The sequence below is a fragment of the Cucurbita maxima genome, unplaced genomic scaffold (assembly GCF_002738345.1).
Source record: "Cucurbita maxima cultivar Rimu unplaced genomic scaffold, Cmax_1.0 Cma_Scf00009, whole genome shotgun sequence".
Lineage (NCBI taxonomy): Eukaryota > Viridiplantae > Streptophyta > Magnoliopsida > Cucurbitales > Cucurbitaceae > Cucurbita > Cucurbita maxima.
Genome location: NW_019272025.1, coordinates 3,484,515 through 3,503,758, shown reverse-complemented (window position 1 = coordinate 3,503,758; position 19,244 = coordinate 3,484,515). Strand labels below are relative to the sequence as shown.

Sequence of the window (19,244 nt, the reverse complement as noted above, 5' to 3'; positions counted from 1 at the left end):
TTTTCTTTTACCTTTTAAATAATTTTATGGAGTTTCATGTTCCTTTCTTTTTAGCACTTTTCATTTTAAATACCCTAGTTTTCACGCAGCTAACTTTCAATACTTTTTTAATTCTTTTAAATAGCCTATATATTTTTAATTCATATATAGTAAATTCTTTAATTTTTTTTTTAAATTTATTCGTAAAATTTATAAATATATTAGACACAAAATTGAAAATAGAGAGAATTGGTCTATAAATATTACTTCAAATTCTTCTTAATTAATAAATGAGAATTTTGTTTTCTTATTAAAAAAAAACTGGATTTAAATATAATTTTTGGAATTAAATAAAGATTTTAAGGATAAAAATAATATGAGATTAAGAAGTCACGAGACTTATTTAGGGTGGTTGTGCGCCACCGCATACCATAAAACAATTCAAATATTAATCCATAGTATAGGGGAGTACCTACTAAGCATTCCATCATACATTGGACGGCTCCTGTTCTTCCACGTGGAGATCATCTGTTGGCTCTCTCTCTCTCCAAAAATTCTAAAATTATTCTATTTACGTCCACAATTCCATAATTATCTCATTTAAAAAAACGAAAGCAATTTCTTTTAATTATTCACACATAAATATTATAAAAAAAAAATCCATATTTAAATTTAATTAAACAATTTTTTTCTTTATGGAATTTCTTGCCATATAATTTTAAATAATTAAGTATTTATTTTCCTTCCCGTATTAATATTGTGGTAATTAAAACATTTAAAAGTTATATTGGACCCCTACAATTTATGAGCACTCAATTTTTCAATAAAATGTTACAATTAAAAGGTGCCCTTAAATTCATTAATTCATTGTGGGTATTGTCCTAGTTTTAGACTACTAAAGAATTAATCTACCCTAACGTATTAAAATTCACAATTATGCATTTTTTTTAATTTCTATAATAAATATTTAGAGTTATTTTGAAAATATGAAATTGAAATTAACTTATAAAACCATATTTATTATTTTTAGAATTTTCCCTAATATATATAAATTAATAATGACGTATAGGATTGGCTAATCATAATTCAATGAATAATTAATACGAAGGAATAATGGAATAATTATGTAGATTAATTACATTAGTTATTAAACAAATACCTTTTTATTTAATTTCTTGCATAAACATTTCCGGTTTCTAGTAATGTTTGACAGTAACGTTGAACTGAACGACGGTGTAGCCGTTGGGAATGTCGGTGACGACATTCTTACCGACAGCGAACCCTCTGGCAAACCGGAATTTGCCGGTCCCCGACACCACGCCCAGCTCTCTAACACCTTCGAATTGTCGGCTCGTTCCTTGAATTTCGATGCTGCTCCCATCCGTGAACCCAAGCGACAGAACCACCAGCAAATTCCTGCCATCCGCCGCCGCCACGGCGTATATGCCCTGAGCTCGCCCGAGCGCCGTCGAGTTGGGATTTGGGCCAGCGGTGATCGGGTCGTCGGTGACGAAGATGGTGCCGAATTCGGTGAAATTCCAGGGCTTCCCGGCGATTCCGGCGACTGGGATGAAAGTGGGGTTTGGGCCATTGGCGAAGTCCTGTAAGTAGAGAATCAGATTGGTCTGTTTCAGCTTGGCATTGGCGGCGGAAATGGCGGCCATTGTGAGAATCAGAACCAAAGATAGCTTGGTTATGAAGTGCGCAGCCATTTGGGGCGGAGGAAATTGAGAAAGAGAGTTGGATTGGATTGGATTGGATGGGAATTTTTTCGATTTTTCTTCATGTTGGGAGTTAGTTTTTATTGTGGTGAAAATGGTTTTATTTACAGCTGGATTTGGCGTTTCTTTTGTATAATATATGGTTAAAAGTATGGAATAGGTTTATGTAGTACATAACGTTTTAATTTAACCAAACTTTTTACATTAAATATTCACATATGATTGATAGTTTTAATTTCAAAATATGTTTTATTTGAAATTTTTAACAAAATATGGGTTAAATTTGAATTTTCTAATTTTTATTGTTGAATTTCATAGTCAATATATGTAACACATATATTTAAATTAATAATTTTTTAATCTAATATTGTTTCGTGTATCAAGTGGTCAAGCAATTGGGTGAAAGATTTAATTTCACTTCTCTCACTTCTCTCAAGTTTAGAGCTTTCTTTTCTTTTCTTTTGATTGTTTGAGATTTGGTTAAAGATTTTGTTAATGTTAAATTTTAATAATTTTAATTTTATTAATAAGTTAGATTATTAAAATAATTTTAACTAATTAAAATTTATTTTATAATAAATTTTATTAATGATGTACAATGTGTATTTAAAAATTTTAAAAATAAAAAAGTCGTACAAAAGTCATATTTATAAATCTTTGAAATAAAAGAAAAATTCTAAGACAAACAAAAAAGAATAAGGTAGCGAAAGACAAGCGAAGTGAAGTTATTTTCTATCTTTTAATGGTATTTGAAGATTCCGAACAAGTTTAGTGAGATGGGCAGATAGAACAGAACTCAGTAAGTTATAACTTTAGGGGAAGGTGTCTAAACTAATTCCCAATCTTCCTTCAAAGGTGGTGATGTAGGCTGATATTAGCCTTCAAAAATGGTGATGTAGGGGAAGGTGTCTAAACTAATTCCCGATCTTCCTTCAAAAGTGGTGATGTAGGCCGATATTAGCCTTCAAAAGTGGTGATGGTCGTATTCAAACTTCCTTCAAAAGTGGTGGATATTAGCCTTCAAAAGTGGTGATGGTCGAATTCAAATTGTAGTTGGAGGAATTAAGGTTATGAAATAGGGATGTTCATCTTTTGTAACAAGTAGACCCATGATAGGACTAATAGATGTTCATACGCTTACCCGAAAGTCAGATATCTATATCATGGTTGGCAATTCATTTGATGAAAAACGCAATTCATTTGATGAAAAACAAAAAAAAACAAAAGTAATGAACTTGAAACGTATGAGTTTTGAAAGAATTGTTAAGGTATCTATTTTGTGTATCGATAGGGTTTAGTTTTGTGTAATATTATCGATGAAGTGTTGAATGAATAGCCTTTAGCAAAATCAATTGGCATTGGATCACATTGTCATATACAATGTAATTACATTCAAAAGACAAACAAACAAACAACCAGCCATGGAAAGTAGTCTTAAATGGATTAAGCAAGCTCCCACTTTTAATATCCCACCTTAAATTTCATTTCACTGATACAGACAGACCCAGCTAACCAGAGGCACTTCGATTAAGAGCGAAGCATAAACACATGATTTTCTTAAGCCTCCAACGACACGATGCGAAAAGGATTGAACGACAGCCTCTAAATGCATTACAAGATTATGAAGAGCCATGTTCGATCGACTCCAACTGATTCCGAATATTCTGATTGTCCTCCAACAACCGATCGTACTCTAGCAGGTACTCCTCAGATTGCTTTCTTAAGGCTTCTGTTTCTGCTTCTGCAGCATTTGCTTCTTTTGTTTTTGCCTCAACTTCAGCTTCCAGTTTGGTTATTTTACTCCTCAAGGTAGTTGCCTCTTCTCCCAGGGATTTAAGCTTCTCCACGCTTGCATCCTCTGATGCTCGAATTTGCTTCTTTGCGACCTCCATGGTCTTTCGGAGCAGTCGAAGCTCTCGGATGTAGTGATGTAGTCTATCAATCATCAGGGCAAGGAACAACAAAAACCCTGCAGAACATACATGTTATATTCAAATCTAACATGAAGTACTCAAACTAACGGGAATGAACTGCAAAACTGCAAGCAAATGGAAAAACAAAACAAAATCTCTCGTAGAACAACAATAAGATATAGATTATCAAACAAAGAAAATCTGATAAGAACAACGAACTTAGGCAACATTTGATAATCATTCTTATAAACTTTACTTTCACCTATTGTTTTCATGCTCTATTATCTACTTTTTAAAAATGTTTTCAAAAACTAAGTTCTTCAAAACCTGATGCTGTTTTTGAACTTTGGTTTAGAATTCAAATGGGTTAATAAGAAAGGTCAAATAGGGCGTTCCGCTTCGAAATCGAAGGCCACATCACATCTGTTGACATCAACTATTAAGAATGATATTGTTTTCAAACGCTCCTACTGATTTTCCTTCAAATTACTCTGTTAATACATGATATGATGCACAAACAGGATTCCATCCCCATGAGTAAAGCACCAAATCCATTCGCATTTATAAGAACTTATCAGTAAACTCCGTTTACATGTAAAATTTTAAGCAATCTAGAAGCATGCGAGCCAGATTTTAGATTTAATACATTGTTCCTGACAGAAGAAAAAGCCCAAACGAAGTGGAGTGAACAGCAGCTCAATTTTAGGAAAATGTTTAATGTCACATCACAATCATTGAATCGAACAAGATCTCCCGCCCTTTCGTCGAATTCTGGAGTTAATTTGAAAGAAATGAATCCAGTTCTGTCGGTTCTAACTAGCCCAGTGACTAAAGCCAATCATTCTACAGATGCTTGTAAATCCAATAATTACGAAATCAATCAACGCTCGAAATCATAAATTAAGCATAACCAACACATTTCACCCTAAAATTGAGAGAGCCCTATCCAGAGAGCAAAGATGAAGGAAAACGGAAGTGGAGAAAGGATTAATTTAAAAATTACCCATGAGAGAAGCTTCAAGCAAGTGATTGGACATAAGGACCTGATCCGTGGGATTAACCTCACCAGCCTCAATCATCCGATTCTGGATCTTAACCATGCTATAGACGCTGGAAATAAGCACAACGAAGACAGTTCCGGCGATTGTTTGAACGACGATTGGGCCTTTTCCACGCTTAACACGATCCAAACTCAAGATCACAAGCTTCCTCAGAGGCGTCCTGAAGAGTAGAGTCAAAATCAGAGCCATTTCGGCTGCGATTACCGTGAACAGAAGCTGAATCATCCTCTATAAGATTCCGTCTGCAACAGAGCGCTTCTTCCAACCCTTTGTTAGTGGCGTTCGGTGTAATAACCTTGTTCAAACCTCGATAGAGAGATACCTTCCTCCTTTTTTTATTTTTATTTATTTATTTATTTTTTTTTTTTTTTTTTTTTTTTTTTTTTTTTTTTTTTTTTTTTGCTAGATTACAAATTTAGAAAAATTGGATGACTGTTTGACTCTAATTTTTTTTATTTTTTAAATTTCACAAATTTATTATTTACATGAAAAAAATTTAGAGTTTCAATTAGGACATAAATTACACCATCAAATCTTATAAATTTAGTTATAAATATTAATAATTAAAAAAATATTTCAATTGTTTTCTAATATTATTATAAAAAATTACTCCTAGATCTATATTTTATTTTTTAAAATATAGTACGAAGTAGATATTAATTAAGTTATAATCGCTTTCAATTAAATTAATCATGAATAATTTGCTTCATCCATGCAACATAAATTAATAGTGAATAGAAAATTAGATTAAATATTATAAAGAAAAATATTTTAAAGAATCTTAGAAAGAAAAGAGAAAATAATAAATAAATTAAATAAGAAATGATAACCTAAAAAGTTTGTAATAATGTTTCTATTGATATAATGGACCTGACTTAACAACTAAGATACATATTCCTTTATTTTAAGTGAAAATAAATTTAAAGCAGTGCAAAATAGGTAACTTCGTATTTCAATAAAACATGCCATTTTTTAAATATTGATTTTGATAATTATTTATCCGTTAAATTAATAAAAATATCTATTTTATCTAAACAAAAATATCTCTATAAACTTTTAAATTTTTTAATAATATACTTAAATTTTAAAAATTATATTTATAGTTAGTTTGGGATGAAATTCCCTTTAAAAAAAAAATTCATTAAAACCTTTAAAAAAATTCGAAAATATTCTTATCTCTGTTAAAAAATATTCATACAATTTTAAAATTAACATCAATTCTCTTTAGTTTTATAAATAAAAGTTCAAAAGATTTTTTTACGGAACAAAAACGGTCTATCAATATTTAATAGATTATCTCTAAATTTTTTAATGTTATATTTTAAAATTCATAATGTATTTTTAATTTTTTTTAAAAAGTTTAAAATTAGTTTTTAAAGTTAAAAAAAAAGTTTTTTTTTTTTTTTTTTAAGTCTTAAAAAAATGTATGAAAAGTTAAAAAGTTTTTAAGGATATTTTTAAAATAAACTTTAGTGACCAAAATTAATGGGATATATATATATATATATACCTCTATATATATATCTTAGAGAGCAAGTCTAAAGGTTATTTTTATTAATTTAGTTTTATTTATATTTTAAAAATCTATTAAGAAAATTCATGCCAAACTCCTCTTAGAGTAAAAATAGGAGTAAAATAGAAATACAGGGTCTAGACTATAAAATAGAATTCGCGCGGTTGAATTCTCTGGTTTTTGAGTTGGATATAAATGCTTCTCTTCCCTTTCGTACATTTCTTTCTAGTTATTGCGCTGTGCTCGATGCATTCGATTCACTTGCTCTGCAGGTATCTTCGTTATTTTATCTTCCTCGAAGTTTAGGATTAAATATGTTTGATGTTGCTGAGATCCGAGAGCTCCGAAAGCTTTTCCGTTTTTTCTTAGTTCGATTTATGTTTTGGAAAGTTTCGATCGAGGACGAAAAATACTCGTATATAAGATTCACATGTTTACTGCCTTCGAAAACTGTTGTATGAATAAAATGAAGAAAGTATAATGGCGATTGGAGATGAAAATTCCGAATATCTATCTTTCGTAAATTTTTTCGATTATGCAGAAATTGTACGGTTGGTTAAATGATATTTGTTTCGATTGTTCTCTCTGTTTTGTTCACTCCTGTTCTTTCGCGGCAGTGATTAGAAGCAATCTAACTGATCTAATATTGTTTGTGATGAAATTGTAACGCCTATTGTAATTTTGCTTCGAGCAGGTCAGATTTAAGGTGCGAACGAAATGAGTTTGCATTCACCGTATCGTCGCTTCTGCATTATGACGTACAATTGCTATCGTTGTCGTTGTTTAGTTGAAAATCATATGTTTTACGTTTTAGCGGAATGCGAGTAATCATATTTCCTCAGTTCTTGTAATTGGCGAACTAAGAGTCTGAGATCTCAATAACTAGGATATCTGTTCTCTGTATGTTTTACTCATTTCTGTGATGTTAGGATAGTCAGCGTACAAGGTTGGTCTACCAGCGTCAGCGACAACAAAGGCTTCAAAGAAGAGGTACCAAATTTCACATTGGCTATATTCTAAGATCCTTTCAGATTGTGGTTAGATCTGACTTGATTTACGAAATGTGACCGGAAATTTTGAAATAATATCGTTTTGATCTTCAACCATAATGGACATTTCGTATCTCTCTAAAATATTAAGGATAAAAGGACTCCTAAATGCCAGCTTGTATTAGGATTGGGGAAAACTTGTGCTCGTTATGGAAGAATAATAATGGTAATCGTCGTGATCATTCCATCCGCATCAGTTTTAGCTGAGCTATCGAACAGGATTTTACTTTAGCTCTAGAGTCCAGTTTGTTGTCTTGGCCTCTATATGTGAACATGAGATTACAGAAAGGCTCTTGGTATGAACACGGACATGCGCTCAAGCATGCACACACATTATGTGAACGTAGTTATATATTTACATGGTAATATTATATCATTGCGGACATTCTTTAATTGGAGATGACACTTTCTATTCTGAGCTCCAGCAATAGGCATTACTTAATAGGAAGGTTTTTCAACAAATTCAGAGTAACATCTTCGTTATCTGTGGGTGATTGCCGTCCTCTCATTTGTTGTACCTAATTCACTTAAATTTATCCATTTAGGTGGTGATGGTACGTTGCTCGATTATAAAAGCTCTAGGGCAATTCCAATCAAAATATATTGTGCAATCAAGTAGCAGATTGTTTTCTTATGATAATGGTAGAATTATTATAGAATACTTAACTTAGATTTTAGAATTTTATTATTCACGTGCTTTGATGCATGCTAGTTCAATCGAGTTTTAAATTGTTAGAAGTAAACTAACATTTTGCTTTGCAATTCTAGAAGCCCTAGTTCCTTTCACGGGCGAATTATGCTGGCTTCTGAATTCATGTTTAAAAATAATCTTATTTTGTGGAGTGGTGACAGTTTCGAAGTTGATGAGCCCATTTCTCAAATCGAGGCGACAAGGCTCTTTATTGTACCACTTGACTATGGTGAAGTTTTTCGTATTCCCACAAGGTCGCAGTGGACGTGAATCCAAAAGATGTGAATCTTAGTCGATTAGATTTTCTTCCATTTGCAATAAAATGTCTACTTTTTTCTTCAATACATCAAAGTAATCATAGTGATCTGTCTATTTCTCGTTATTCTCAAAGGCAATTGGTGTCAGTTAACTGCCGAGGAAGGTGAAACTTCGAAACCAAGCACAAGGATTGCTACTATTTCGAAATCGGGTGAATGGGTAGCTCAAGATGCTCAATTCGAAAAGGTTGAACTTCAGACAGCACTTCCAAAGCAGAGGGAAAATTATAAAAAAGAAATCCCTAAAGAAGCTTCATGTTCCAGGGCAAAACAAAGAACCGTCTCTCTCAAAATCAACTGCAAAAACACCTTCTCTTCCTCGGAAACCCACACTGCTCAAGAGCCCCAGCTTCCACCCAAGGACGGGAAAAATGAGTAAGCGTTTTGTATTTACATTAATCTCAAGAATTATTTAGTCTAACTCAATGTGGCAAGCAACTGTTCCTTTTCCTCTTGTATTTGTTTGCAGATTCCTATGTCGAGACTAAAAAAACATGTCGCAACTCGCTTGAGGGATTCATAATACCTAGATATAACATTTCATGCTCCAGGTCAAAGAAAAAAGTAGACGAGTATTCATACCCATGTCTCCCTACATTATTGCTTTGTGATCAACAATGCTAAAATCTGAATGGGTTTTCTGAACTTGATTCCATTTTCAACTTTTTCTTGATAGTCTCCTGAGCATCATCAAGCATTATGGTTCAGGTTTCATTCCTAGTTGACTTTTATGATGCAGGACCATCATGATGAAGTTCTGATCTGATTATAAAGACGATTTTGTCGAAAAACATGCGGTGAAATTAAGATTTATGTCAGCGTTTGAAACAGGGAGTACCAAGTGAGTTCAAGCAAGTAAAACTTACCTATCATGAATGAAAATTTTGGAACTTTTGTTCTTTCATTTGTCTTGTTTCTCAGGACTTACCTATCATGATTCTTTCTCAGGGTCTTGTTTTGTTGTGGTACCCGTCAATCGCAATGCTGAAACAATGAACTTTGCTGAGATAGAGAAAGAGATCAATGTTTTGTTCGCATATCCATCGAGGTCGTGACTTCAATGCTACGCCATCCATCTTTAATAGGTAATTCGCTCTCTTGATATATGTTCAGAAATTTCAGTAAAACATAGACGGAATGATCTTGGGGAATCAGTGGGTGGCACGTGAAACAAAATTTACAACCTTAGAGGTGCATAAAAGGATATAGCTGTACATTAATTAAAGAAATATATATTTTAACAATACCAGGATATTTTTTAGCCTAATTTTTTACTAGACTATTAATGAATTGAAGGAAGATAAAAGTAAAAAGTGTTATAATGACAAAGCACTCTGTATTACCCGCATGCACAGCTGCCCATTGGCGGTGAGTAGGGATTTACCAGGGATTTACGGATAACTTCCATAATTATAGAGATTGAATTTGGTTTGGATTAGCATCGTGGGTTGGATTAGGTTGGATTTGATTAATTTTTTTGAACCCTTGCTACGGTTCGGTTCCAGATTTATAGTACAAAAACCTCGAGTTAACTCGAATCTTATAATGCTAAATTCGTAATTTTTTGGTTGAGAGGTTTATTCTAGCTTTATAAAACTTTTTATTATTTGTTTAAATTTTTTTATATGTTATTATAAAACTTTTTATTATTTTGTTTAGCTTTTTTATATATTTAAATTTTGTGTGTCAATTATAAAAAATCTTAATATTTTATACCATTTTTAAATATGTGGTTAACACTATTGAATGTGGAAAATTTTTTCATCTCATCATTTTTTTTCTCATTAAATTTGGTGGAAAGTAAATAAATTTAAAATCAAAAGTGGTAAAAAATGTTTGGACCATTCTTGTGGCTAGTGTTTACACTAGCATTTGAATAACATTTAGTGTGGGTGAGAGATTCTTGTAGCTACTAAAATGGTAGAAACAAAATTGGATTTATAGAAAATTAATTTCAATAGATTTTGAAGATTTTGTTATAAAACTGAAACATGTAATTCTAAATTTTAACGTATTTATTATCCATTTTTGCAACATTATTATACCATTTTTATTCTGTTTCTCATCATTTATGGCCCTCCAATTTTGTTTCTCATCCATGCTAAGTAAGTCTATCATTATATTTTTCTATCTTTTATAGTTTTATGGTAACACTGCAACTATGGCAAGACAATTTTTGCTGTTTGATGGAGTTGATTAATTTATTTTTTGATTGATTATAAATTGATTTATGTTTTTTCGTGAATTTTTAATATCTTAAGATTTTATTGAATATTTATAAATGGTAAATAAATATATATTTTTTTAAACTCAACCAAATCCGAACCCATCCGAAAGGGTTGGTCAAAAAAATCTCCCAATCCAACCCAACCATATACACCCCTATCCATAAAACACCTCTATCTGTAAAAAAACCAAAACCACGTAGAAGGGCTGACGATGTTAATGACTTTTACATACCATCAAAAGATTAATCCATGTGAGGTAGAACGCCGGAACAAAGATGTTTCTGGGGAACGATACAAGAACAACCCTCCACATAATTCTATACGTTATGCAATTTCATAATAGTGTAAATTTGTTTTGCATCAATGGTTTTATTTATTCAATTTTGTTTTAAAATCATAATCCAAAATTAACAATGAATTTTTATGCAAATTCTGCATATTTTCATTTGGCAGTAAGTTATGTAGCACGAAAACAAAATAAACAAAAATCAAGCCTATACATTAATTAAATTCTAGGAAAAACAAACCCATTCAATAATTAATACTTTTAGCATCTGTTAAATGAATCTCCAGGCATTGGAGAACCTATGATCTTTTCCTTCCTTCCTTTTATGTGTGAATGAGAGAGAGAGACTTACGGGTAAAGTCGAAGCATATCATTGAACTAATGTTTCAACGTTTTGACTTTTCCTCGACATCTGGTCTGCTCCTTCGCAAACCACAAAATATGGAGACAACCAACTTAACAAACCTCCCGTAAATCAAAATGTATATGCTCCTCAAGCAAAATATGACCAGAAGCATTTACACAATCAAAATTTGGAATTAGATGTACAAAAGGGGTGTGAGTGTGTGCATGTACATGTACATAACCTTGGCTCTGTTCTCTTTTGTGCGCGCGCAGGTATTAGTTTTTGTTTTTTTTTTTTTTTCTTTCGTGAACTTGGTCAAATAAACAGAAATCTCATGTCGTCCAAGGTTAATTTTCCCAAGGCCTCGTTAGAGCGACCTACAGTTCTGCAAAGAGAGACATAGTGATTTTTTTTTTTTCTTTTTTTTTTTTTTTGTAAGATTAAAGGGCAGAGCACGTACCCTTCAAATACCAGTTCTTTTCTCTCTTGCAGCTTCAAAATCCTCTCCTCAATAGAGTTTTCAATAACGAATCTCGTAATTCTGTTAATGTCAAATGCATGTTAGTGCTGCCTTCAGGCAATGGCAGAAAATTACCAAATATTTTTTTATTTTATCAAAACACTGCACCTGATAGGCTTATATTGTCCAATTCGGTGGATTCTGTCTTGTGCTTGTCGTTCCACAGCAGGATTCCACCAAGGGTCCATGATGAACACCTAAAGTGAAGATCAAAGAAGGAAAATAGGGCGTATTCGTCACCGAAAATGAACAATTAATTTTATGAGCAAAAACATATTGTATAAACAGTGTGATAGCAGCATATATGCAACATAATAAGGTCATGACATGTGAATAATTAAATTGCATAGTCAATCGAAAGTGACTCCTTACATGCGATGCCACAGTGAGATTGAGAGCAATCCCTCCAGCTTTTAAGCTCATTAGAAAAATCTTGCAATCTGGATCGTCAATGAATCTCTTAATAGCATCATCTCTTTGTGGCAAGGACATGCTTCCAATTAGTTGAACGCAGGTAATACCAGACTGCAAAGGGTTCATTGCATGATATAAAACGACTAATTTTCTTTGGCTATAAGAAGACTCTACATGCTTACTACAACTCACCTTTGTTAAGGAATAGTTTATTAGATCCAAAAATGACGTGAATTGGCTAAAAACGATTCCTTTGGCAGATCCATCTCGTTCTAACATGAACCTGATTTCTTCTCTCTAGAGTAAAAAAAAAAAAAAAAAAGTCAAAGCGTGACCAAATAAATAAAACATGCTCTTTTCTTCATTCGCATCGAGGGATTAAAACATACAGGGAGTTTGAATAAAACGTACCAAAGCTTCTATTTTTGTGCTCGTCTGAAAATTCTCCAGTTGTATTCTGTTAAGGATACTTGTACATTTAAACCCCTTAATTGTATTTTTAATGGTTTGATCTCTACCAGCCAGATTTGTGCTAAAGTCAATGGTGAGCTTCTTTGAGCAAGAAGGACATGAGACAAGCTTCGAAAAATCATTGGCAAAACCAATAATGCAGGCCTTACAAAATGTGTGCTCGCAAGAGGTAACCTGTTAAAATAGAAGAGATTATTAAAGAGGCAGTAATTCGACTCTTCAGTTCCATTTCAACTAAATAGGTAATGTAGTGAAAAAAGAATGGTGGTTATTAAATCATTTACTGCTCTGAGTTTTTTATTTCCTATGCATTATTTCATTTGATTTTAAGGGGCAACACAAGGTAGTGATCAAATACAGGATGTTCGTTTTCAGCAACGTTCTCATGGATTTTCACTGCTATGAAAAGAAACCCGTCAACAACAGTCACTCATGAGTGATCATAAATAGATTCGCACACTACAGTACTTCAATAGATTAATTGACATTAGCTAGCACCAATATTCACAAAAGATGAACAATTGAATGCAAAAACATTCGATGAAAATTTAAATTATCAAACTGCGAAAACAAGGATAAAAGGAAAGGAAGGGAGAGTGGGGATTCACCAGAAACTCACCACAGGTTCTTCAGCTGGCTCATGACAAATTCCACATGCATGTTCGTTATTATTATCAGTACCATCAATGCTTCCACAACTTATGACATTAGTTCTAGAATATACAACGAGATATGGATGATTAACTGCCTGTAAAATCATGAGAAAAATGAATTAAATTTCATTAGCAGATAGACTTTCGCATGTTTTGTGGAACAAAGCTATTGGATAAAGAAGTTCTTGTTAATTGAGGTTAATACGATAAAATACATCTACTCAAAATAATAGTAGTAAGTTCTTTAATCATTTTATTTGAGTTTTGTTAAGATGCCGTCTCCAATATATCGTTGAAACTAAAATATATCTCAAAGGTCTTATCCAAAAAAACATATTTCTCAAAGAAATTCCCTTTAAATATTTTCAGCCCATACAGTAGACATGGATAACCTAATTTACATTTTGAACTTGCAAATCTAATGCTCAAAGAAAAATCAACAAGAAATTAGATTATCATAAAGTTCTTAACTCTGAAGACTTAAGAACTATCGACATAGATTTCTAAGCCTGACCAGAAGCCACAACAGACCTGTCTCAAGCGAATCAAAAGGTCAAATATGTGTGCATAATTACTCGTTGCTGTTCCTGCTGCCACGAAACTACAAAGAAAAAATTGCATCAAACAACTAATATGCGTGTTTTGTAAAACCAATTCTAAACTGATATGTTCATACTCGCTTCTTTCTCAATTCAAGTGCTGCTTCAGAGAATAGCTTTCTGAATAATCAACATTTTTATGAACATTGAATATGCATTCATAGTAGAAAACAAACATTAAAAAAAAAAGGGGAATAATAAGAAGTTGGTAGCAGTACTATAACACTACAATACTCACTCGAGTTAATTCACATCAACTGATTTTTTTTTCACAGTACAATAAAATTTTTCTTCCAAAAAATAATCAGCCATTCCATATGCACCCACAAAAGTATGTTCAACAATAGCTATCTAACGAAAAATAAAATCAAATTCAATCAAGACAAAAGAGTACAACTCAAAAGAGACAAATTACTAAATATTGAAACGCAAAAAGATGCATAAAAATTTAACCTGGTACAAAATAAACTGATAGTAAAGACTTGGAGAATAGTCTCAGCTTCAAAAGTAACCATTTTCTATATTATTATCTTTAAATTAAGTTCCAAATCTAGAAGACCTAAGACACTAATAAAACATTTTCCAAATTAGTCTCCACATTTGTAATTACTTGCATCATATGCACTAAAGGGACTTTAATCATAATATGGATCAAAGATACTTTAACAAACAGGCTCAAAAAGAATCAGTAGATATAGATGGTCACTCACGTATTAAATTTTGCTCGACTATCATTATACAATGATTCATAAAAATCTTCTTCTTGAATGTCAAGGGTATCTCGCCTAATTGAAACCTATGGGAAGATTGAGCAGAACTAAAATTAGTTTGCTCATCAATACGAACAAGTAACAAACATATGTATGTCCACTTACAATACTAGGAGGAAGAGCAAGATCAGCAGCTCTACCCTTTTTGGTGCGTCGTAGTACGATGCTACTTAAAATTTTATGCTTCAGCAATATCATACCTCTTTTAAACTCAGGACCTCTCCCAACATTTTGAATCCGTAGCGTAATATACTTCCAAACCAAACCATAATAATAAAGAACATAGTTTAACAATGTTACAGAGATATTGAAATGCCACACATTACAGAACTTACCTTGTTCCACCAGCAAAAATGCCGCATGCGTTTATGAGGGCAGTCAGGACAGCTAACAGAACTGAAATTTCCCATAAGGGTCAAACGTTACATCATATAAGAAAATTAATGAGTCCAAAAAACAAGGAAGCTGATAAAAAGATCAAATGAAAATTTACCAAGATTGCAGAACCATATCAAATCTAAACTAGTACCTGTGGTCGAGTGTTCTACAATCACAGTCCTTACAGAAGTAGAAAGAATAAGGCACAATTTGCAGGAAGCGAACCTGAGTGTACCAAAAAACACACATTACATTGAGAATGATCATTTTCCTCAAGGTAGACAATGTTCTAAACAAAGAAAAACTTACAAGAGAGTAAAGCTCCCCTACACGATTCTGGATAGGTGTGCCACTTAAAGCCCATCTAAATGAAGAAGAAATCGCAAGAACAGCTTTTGCAGTATTAGACTGTCTATCTTTTATGAAATGCGCCTATGTTTGCATAAAATTTTGTTATATTTCAACAGCAACCAGCACCAATCAAACTAAACTACTAATGGAAATAATAATTTATGCAATAATGTTTTTTGGAAAAAAGAAACAAACAAAAATGGTAATCGGCATCATAATTTTTATTTTACACTTGGGGTTGAATGAGAAACTTTGGTAGGTTTCCTTTTCCCTTGTTCTAACCCATTTTGGAGTTTGTTTCCACGGGGACTTACGAAGATCGGAAATATGGAAAACAACATATAGCAAACATATGAGAATACTAACTGGATGGGATTTTTATGTACTCGTAGGAAAATACAAAACACTTGAAGAGAGAAGAAAAGGGCAAAATGATCACGTTAAGATATAAGGAAATTGTGGGAGTTTGTTATAGCTATTATGACTTTAGCTTGAATGTAGAAGGGGTATGAAAGGGATAGGAATAGAAGATAGCGGCTAGCTAGGCGTTCTATTTTCTTCTTTGAAGCAAGGAAATTGGAGATGTGGAATATCTGCAAAAGAATACGTTGTATCCCTACTTCACCATCAATTTGCAGTGACAAAACAAATCTGTCTAGCATCACCCCCCCAAAAAAAATATATATATATACAAACAACAAACAAAAAGAAACCAGATGTTTTAGAATCTCACCTCATCCAAAATGACACGGTCCCATATTACAGAATGCAATATTGATTTCCCACAAGGGTTTTCATCATTCTCATGCTGCCCCATTGTCTGTCCAAAAGTGCTTTTCTGGCTGCCACTATTGTGAAAATTGTTGTTCTTATCTTTAGCAGATACTTCCCCTTTCGATAGTTGTGGCTGAATAGGCCTTTTTCTTATTTGCTTAGCCTGCTTCTCTGTTTTGACAGCATCAGGACCACAAATGTACTTCAAGTGAATCTTCAAATTCTTCTTATAAAATAGTTTACTACAGTAAGGGCACCTATCCTTGGGAGGCATCAAATGTTTCCTGTATTCAGCCTCAACGACAGAGTATGTTGTAATAACAAAATCAAATTCAAATAAAGTCTCAAGACTCTGTGCTCGTTTTGGACCATGAAACACGTGCACCTTGTTACTTCCCTTTAATGTGAAACGATCAATCTCACTTACCCACTGGCTTACAGCAATCACGGGACATACCACAAGTGTTGCTTTGATCAAAGGGAAGTCCTTGGAAGAACTTGGGTATGGGGAGGGTCTCCTTAGTCCAGCTCCAGATAACTCACGTTTAGCAAGTACCAGGGCAATTGCTTGGATGGTTTTTCCCATTCCCATTTCATCTGCAAGTATCCCACCTCTAACTGGAGAATCTTCCTGCTTCAGTGCCCAAGCTAGCCACTCTTTCTGATACCGCAGAAGGGGCATCGTAAGTGCAGAGGGTGTTTCAACAGCTTCAGTCAATACTTCATTTTGACTAGCCATATCAAAATCTTTTTCAATGTTTTCATCGATCCATCTCTCATGTTCTTCCGCCCAGACATCCCACAAAAGGATAGGTTTTTGCTTTTTCTTTCTTGAGTACTTGGCCTTTGGCTTCCCTATATCAACCACACCCTGGACGGGGATAACTTCTGGTGTCTGATTGTGTGGGTTTCCATCATTACCTACTTTTCTCCACACTTCCTGCTCGATGCTAGGCCCCTCCTCTTTAATACCTTTTCTCTTTTTCTTTGCTCTAGACTTCTTTGTTGAAGGCTCGCAAAAGTCCTCAGAACTCGAGGAAGGATCTGCCCAGTTAAAAGTGTTAACTCGTGGTTTAACGTCCAAAGCCATTTCCCAGTTATTTTCTTTGTTCATGACGAAATAACATGTCAGGTAAACAAGTAAAACCTAAGGCATTGTAGGCAATGGTAACGTGAACAAAAGTATATTATGGAAGAGATTGTTAGAGGGAAGAGTTCGCTTAACTGAACAAACATGCACATACACCATTGAAACGAGAGAGAGAGAAAGTGTAAAGAAATATTTGACACCAGACTGAACCAGCTTGAGACATATTTTCTTACCAGGATTACCGTAATTAAACATCTACAGGGCAAAAAAACACAATACCTTCACTTTCACTGTCAGAAAAAAGAGACGACACGTCTATATCATCAGAAGCATCACCGTCTGCGTTTCCTGCTCCAATAACATAACAATTTAACCACACAGCTATTTCACAATTCATCGATCTTCCCCCCAAAAACAGTGGGAAGAAGAGGAAACAAAGAACGCAGAACACAGAATGTGCAGAGTTCGAGTATTTCTAGCCCGAAAAACGCATGACATCTCAATAGAACTTCCTCCGCCACAACAGTATCAGAAAAACCAAAACATTTTTTTGAAAACCACGCTGAACGCAATCTTAAATCCTACCGTGCCGCAATCGAGTTAAAATCATCGCCGTACTTCCTTGTTTGGCGACGATCGCTTATTTCCAGTTCAAGAAGTTCACAACGTCTCGACAGAACTTCCACCGGCACAGAACTATCAAATAACTCAAGCACTTCATTTCAAAAATACGCCAAACGTAATCTTAAATCCTATAAGGCCACAATGGACTAATTACAGCAATACCTCGTCGTTTTCTAGCCAATTGAACATTAGGTTTTCAGTAAACACAATTCTTTACAAATACACAGCATGCGACAAATAAAGAGGCGCAAAATCGAAACCGTACCTTGGATCAAAATATTGGAGGTCGGTTTACGAGGACGAAGCTTCATCGGAACCACGAAACGCTGCGATTTTCTTCTCTTCTATTCTCCGCTTCGGACGATGACGCACGCTTGAGCAGCAGGAAGAAGACGAAGAAGTAGGCCTAGAAGCGACAGCGCAGCTTTGCAGTGAAAAACGACCTGCAGCGAAAGCAAAGTACGGAGAACAAAATAAAAATGGGGAATGTGATGCGTTGAAGTTGAATGACTGTGATATGATCGGCGGGAAAGGGGTGGTTATAATTACTGTGATTGCGGGCGCGAAAACCCATGATATGAGTTGCGGGGACCACCAAACGCTGCGTTTCACGTTCATTCCCAGAAGACGCCTAAAACTCCCCCAACAAGCTATTTTGGTAAATGTTTGTATGCTTATTTACTTCGGCGGCTTGGCCACTTCAACGTGACTTACGTCGTCACGTGAAATATTTGATGTTGGAATAATTTATTTTATTAAAAAAAAGTGCAATAATTAATTACCAACTTTTTCCTATAAATTTGTAGTGAAAATCTGTTTTACCGTCTTGAGGTGAAGCTTGAAAAAGGAAAGCTCAAAGAGGACAATATCTGCTAACGGGAGATTTTAGTCTTTATAAATGATATCAGAGTTAGACACCGAACAAAGTGTCAGCCTTGTCGTTGTTCCCCGAAAGGGTAGACACGAGGCGGTGTGCTAGTAAGGATGCTGGACCCCAAGGGGGCGAATTTGGGGACAGTCACATTGATTGAAGAAAGGAAATAGTGTCAGCGAGGACGCTGGGTCTCGAAGGGGGGTGGATCCAGGGGTAGACACGAGGCGGCCAATAAGGACGCTGGCCCCAAATGAGGTGGCTTTGGGGGTGGTCCTACATCGATTGGAGGAAGGAAAGAACTCCAATGAGAACGTTGGCTCCAAAGGAGGGTGGATTGTGATGTCTTATATTGATTGGGGGAGGATAACAAACCGGGTGTGGAAACCTTCCCGAGCAGGCCTTTTAAAGCCCACCATTTATTATTGTTTAGCTTAATCACTAATTCTTTTGGACACAAAGTTCTTAAATACTTTCAAAATACTCCAGACTAAAATTTATAATTTAATTTGGATGAATGTTGTTTTATTTTCTTTTTCCTCGTAAATTTTGAATTAATGTTGTTTTGATTTTGCCTCGAAGGTCTAGTACCCATTACCCAAGAAGATAGTTGTTCTCACTTGTA

At 34.1% G+C, this 19,244-nt stretch overlaps 4 protein-coding genes across 9 annotated transcripts; 1 reads left to right on the top strand and 3 right to left on the bottom strand.

The window, feature by feature from the left end:
- Positions 1-1,122: 1,122 nt before the first annotated feature.
- LOC111484143 (dirigent protein 2-like) lies at positions 1,123-1,799 on the bottom strand. Its single transcript, XM_023130627.1, has one exon. It carries the CDS (start codon positions 1,689-1,691, stop codon positions 1,176-1,178), a length of 516 nt encoding a protein of 171 aa, XP_022986395.1. The 5' UTR covers positions 1,692-1,799; the 3' UTR covers positions 1,123-1,175.
- Positions 1,800-3,038: 1,239 nt separating this feature from the next.
- Positions 3,039-4,982, bottom strand: LOC111484135 (B-cell receptor-associated protein 31-like). Its single transcript, XM_023130614.1, has 2 exons — positions 4,617-4,982; positions 3,039-3,669 (listed from the first exon to the last, which is right to left on the bottom strand). Exons 1-2 carry the CDS (start codon positions 4,897-4,899, stop codon positions 3,320-3,322), a joined length of 633 nt encoding a protein of 210 aa, XP_022986382.1. The 5' UTR covers positions 4,900-4,982; the 3' UTR covers positions 3,039-3,319.
- Positions 4,983-6,369: 1,387 nt separating this feature from the next.
- LOC111484139 lies at positions 6,370-9,488 on the top strand. Of its 5 annotated transcripts, none has more exons than XM_023130617.1 (6): positions 6,370-6,459; positions 7,117-7,177; positions 7,782-7,878; positions 8,319-8,619; positions 8,984-9,074; positions 9,193-9,488. In XM_023130617.1, the coding sequence occupies exons 1-5, from the start codon at positions 6,383-6,385 to the stop codon at positions 9,003-9,005; spliced, it is 558 nt and encodes a 185-aa protein (XP_022986385.1). In that variant the 5' UTR covers positions 6,370-6,382; the 3' UTR covers positions 9,006-9,074; positions 9,193-9,488. The 5 variants fall into 5 exon arrangements, with proteins under 5 accessions (XP_022986385.1, XP_022986386.1, XP_022986389.1 ...); XM_023130618.1 differs by having other exon boundaries at positions 8,984-9,085; XM_023130621.1 differs by lacking the exons at positions 8,984-9,074; positions 9,193-9,488 and adding an exon at positions 8,714-8,778 and having other exon boundaries at positions 8,319-8,431; positions 8,509-8,619.
- Positions 9,489-11,369: 1,881 nt separating this feature from the next.
- On the bottom strand, positions 11,370-18,503 carry LOC111484062 (DNA repair protein RAD16). Of its 2 annotated transcripts, XM_023130484.1 has the most exons (17): positions 18,298-18,503; positions 18,014-18,191; positions 17,404-17,472; positions 15,994-17,078; positions 15,219-15,341; positions 15,061-15,134; positions 14,867-14,927; positions 14,637-14,783; positions 14,472-14,557; positions 13,694-13,763; positions 13,129-13,257; positions 12,450-12,683; positions 12,231-12,335; positions 11,997-12,149; positions 11,733-11,821; positions 11,565-11,645; positions 11,370-11,489 (listed from the first exon to the last, which is right to left on the bottom strand). In XM_023130484.1, the coding sequence occupies exons 2-17, from the start codon at positions 18,057-18,059 to the stop codon at positions 11,420-11,422; spliced, it is 2,622 nt and encodes an 873-aa protein (XP_022986252.1). In that variant the 5' UTR covers positions 18,060-18,191; positions 18,298-18,503; the 3' UTR covers positions 11,370-11,419. The 2 variants fall into 2 exon arrangements, 1 of the variants encoding a protein (XP_022986252.1); XR_002718447.1 differs by lacking the exons at positions 11,370-11,489; positions 11,565-11,645; positions 11,733-11,821; positions 18,298-18,503 and having other exon boundaries at positions 12,101-12,149; positions 13,118-13,257; positions 18,014-18,284.
- Positions 18,504-19,244: the final 741 nt, after the last annotated feature.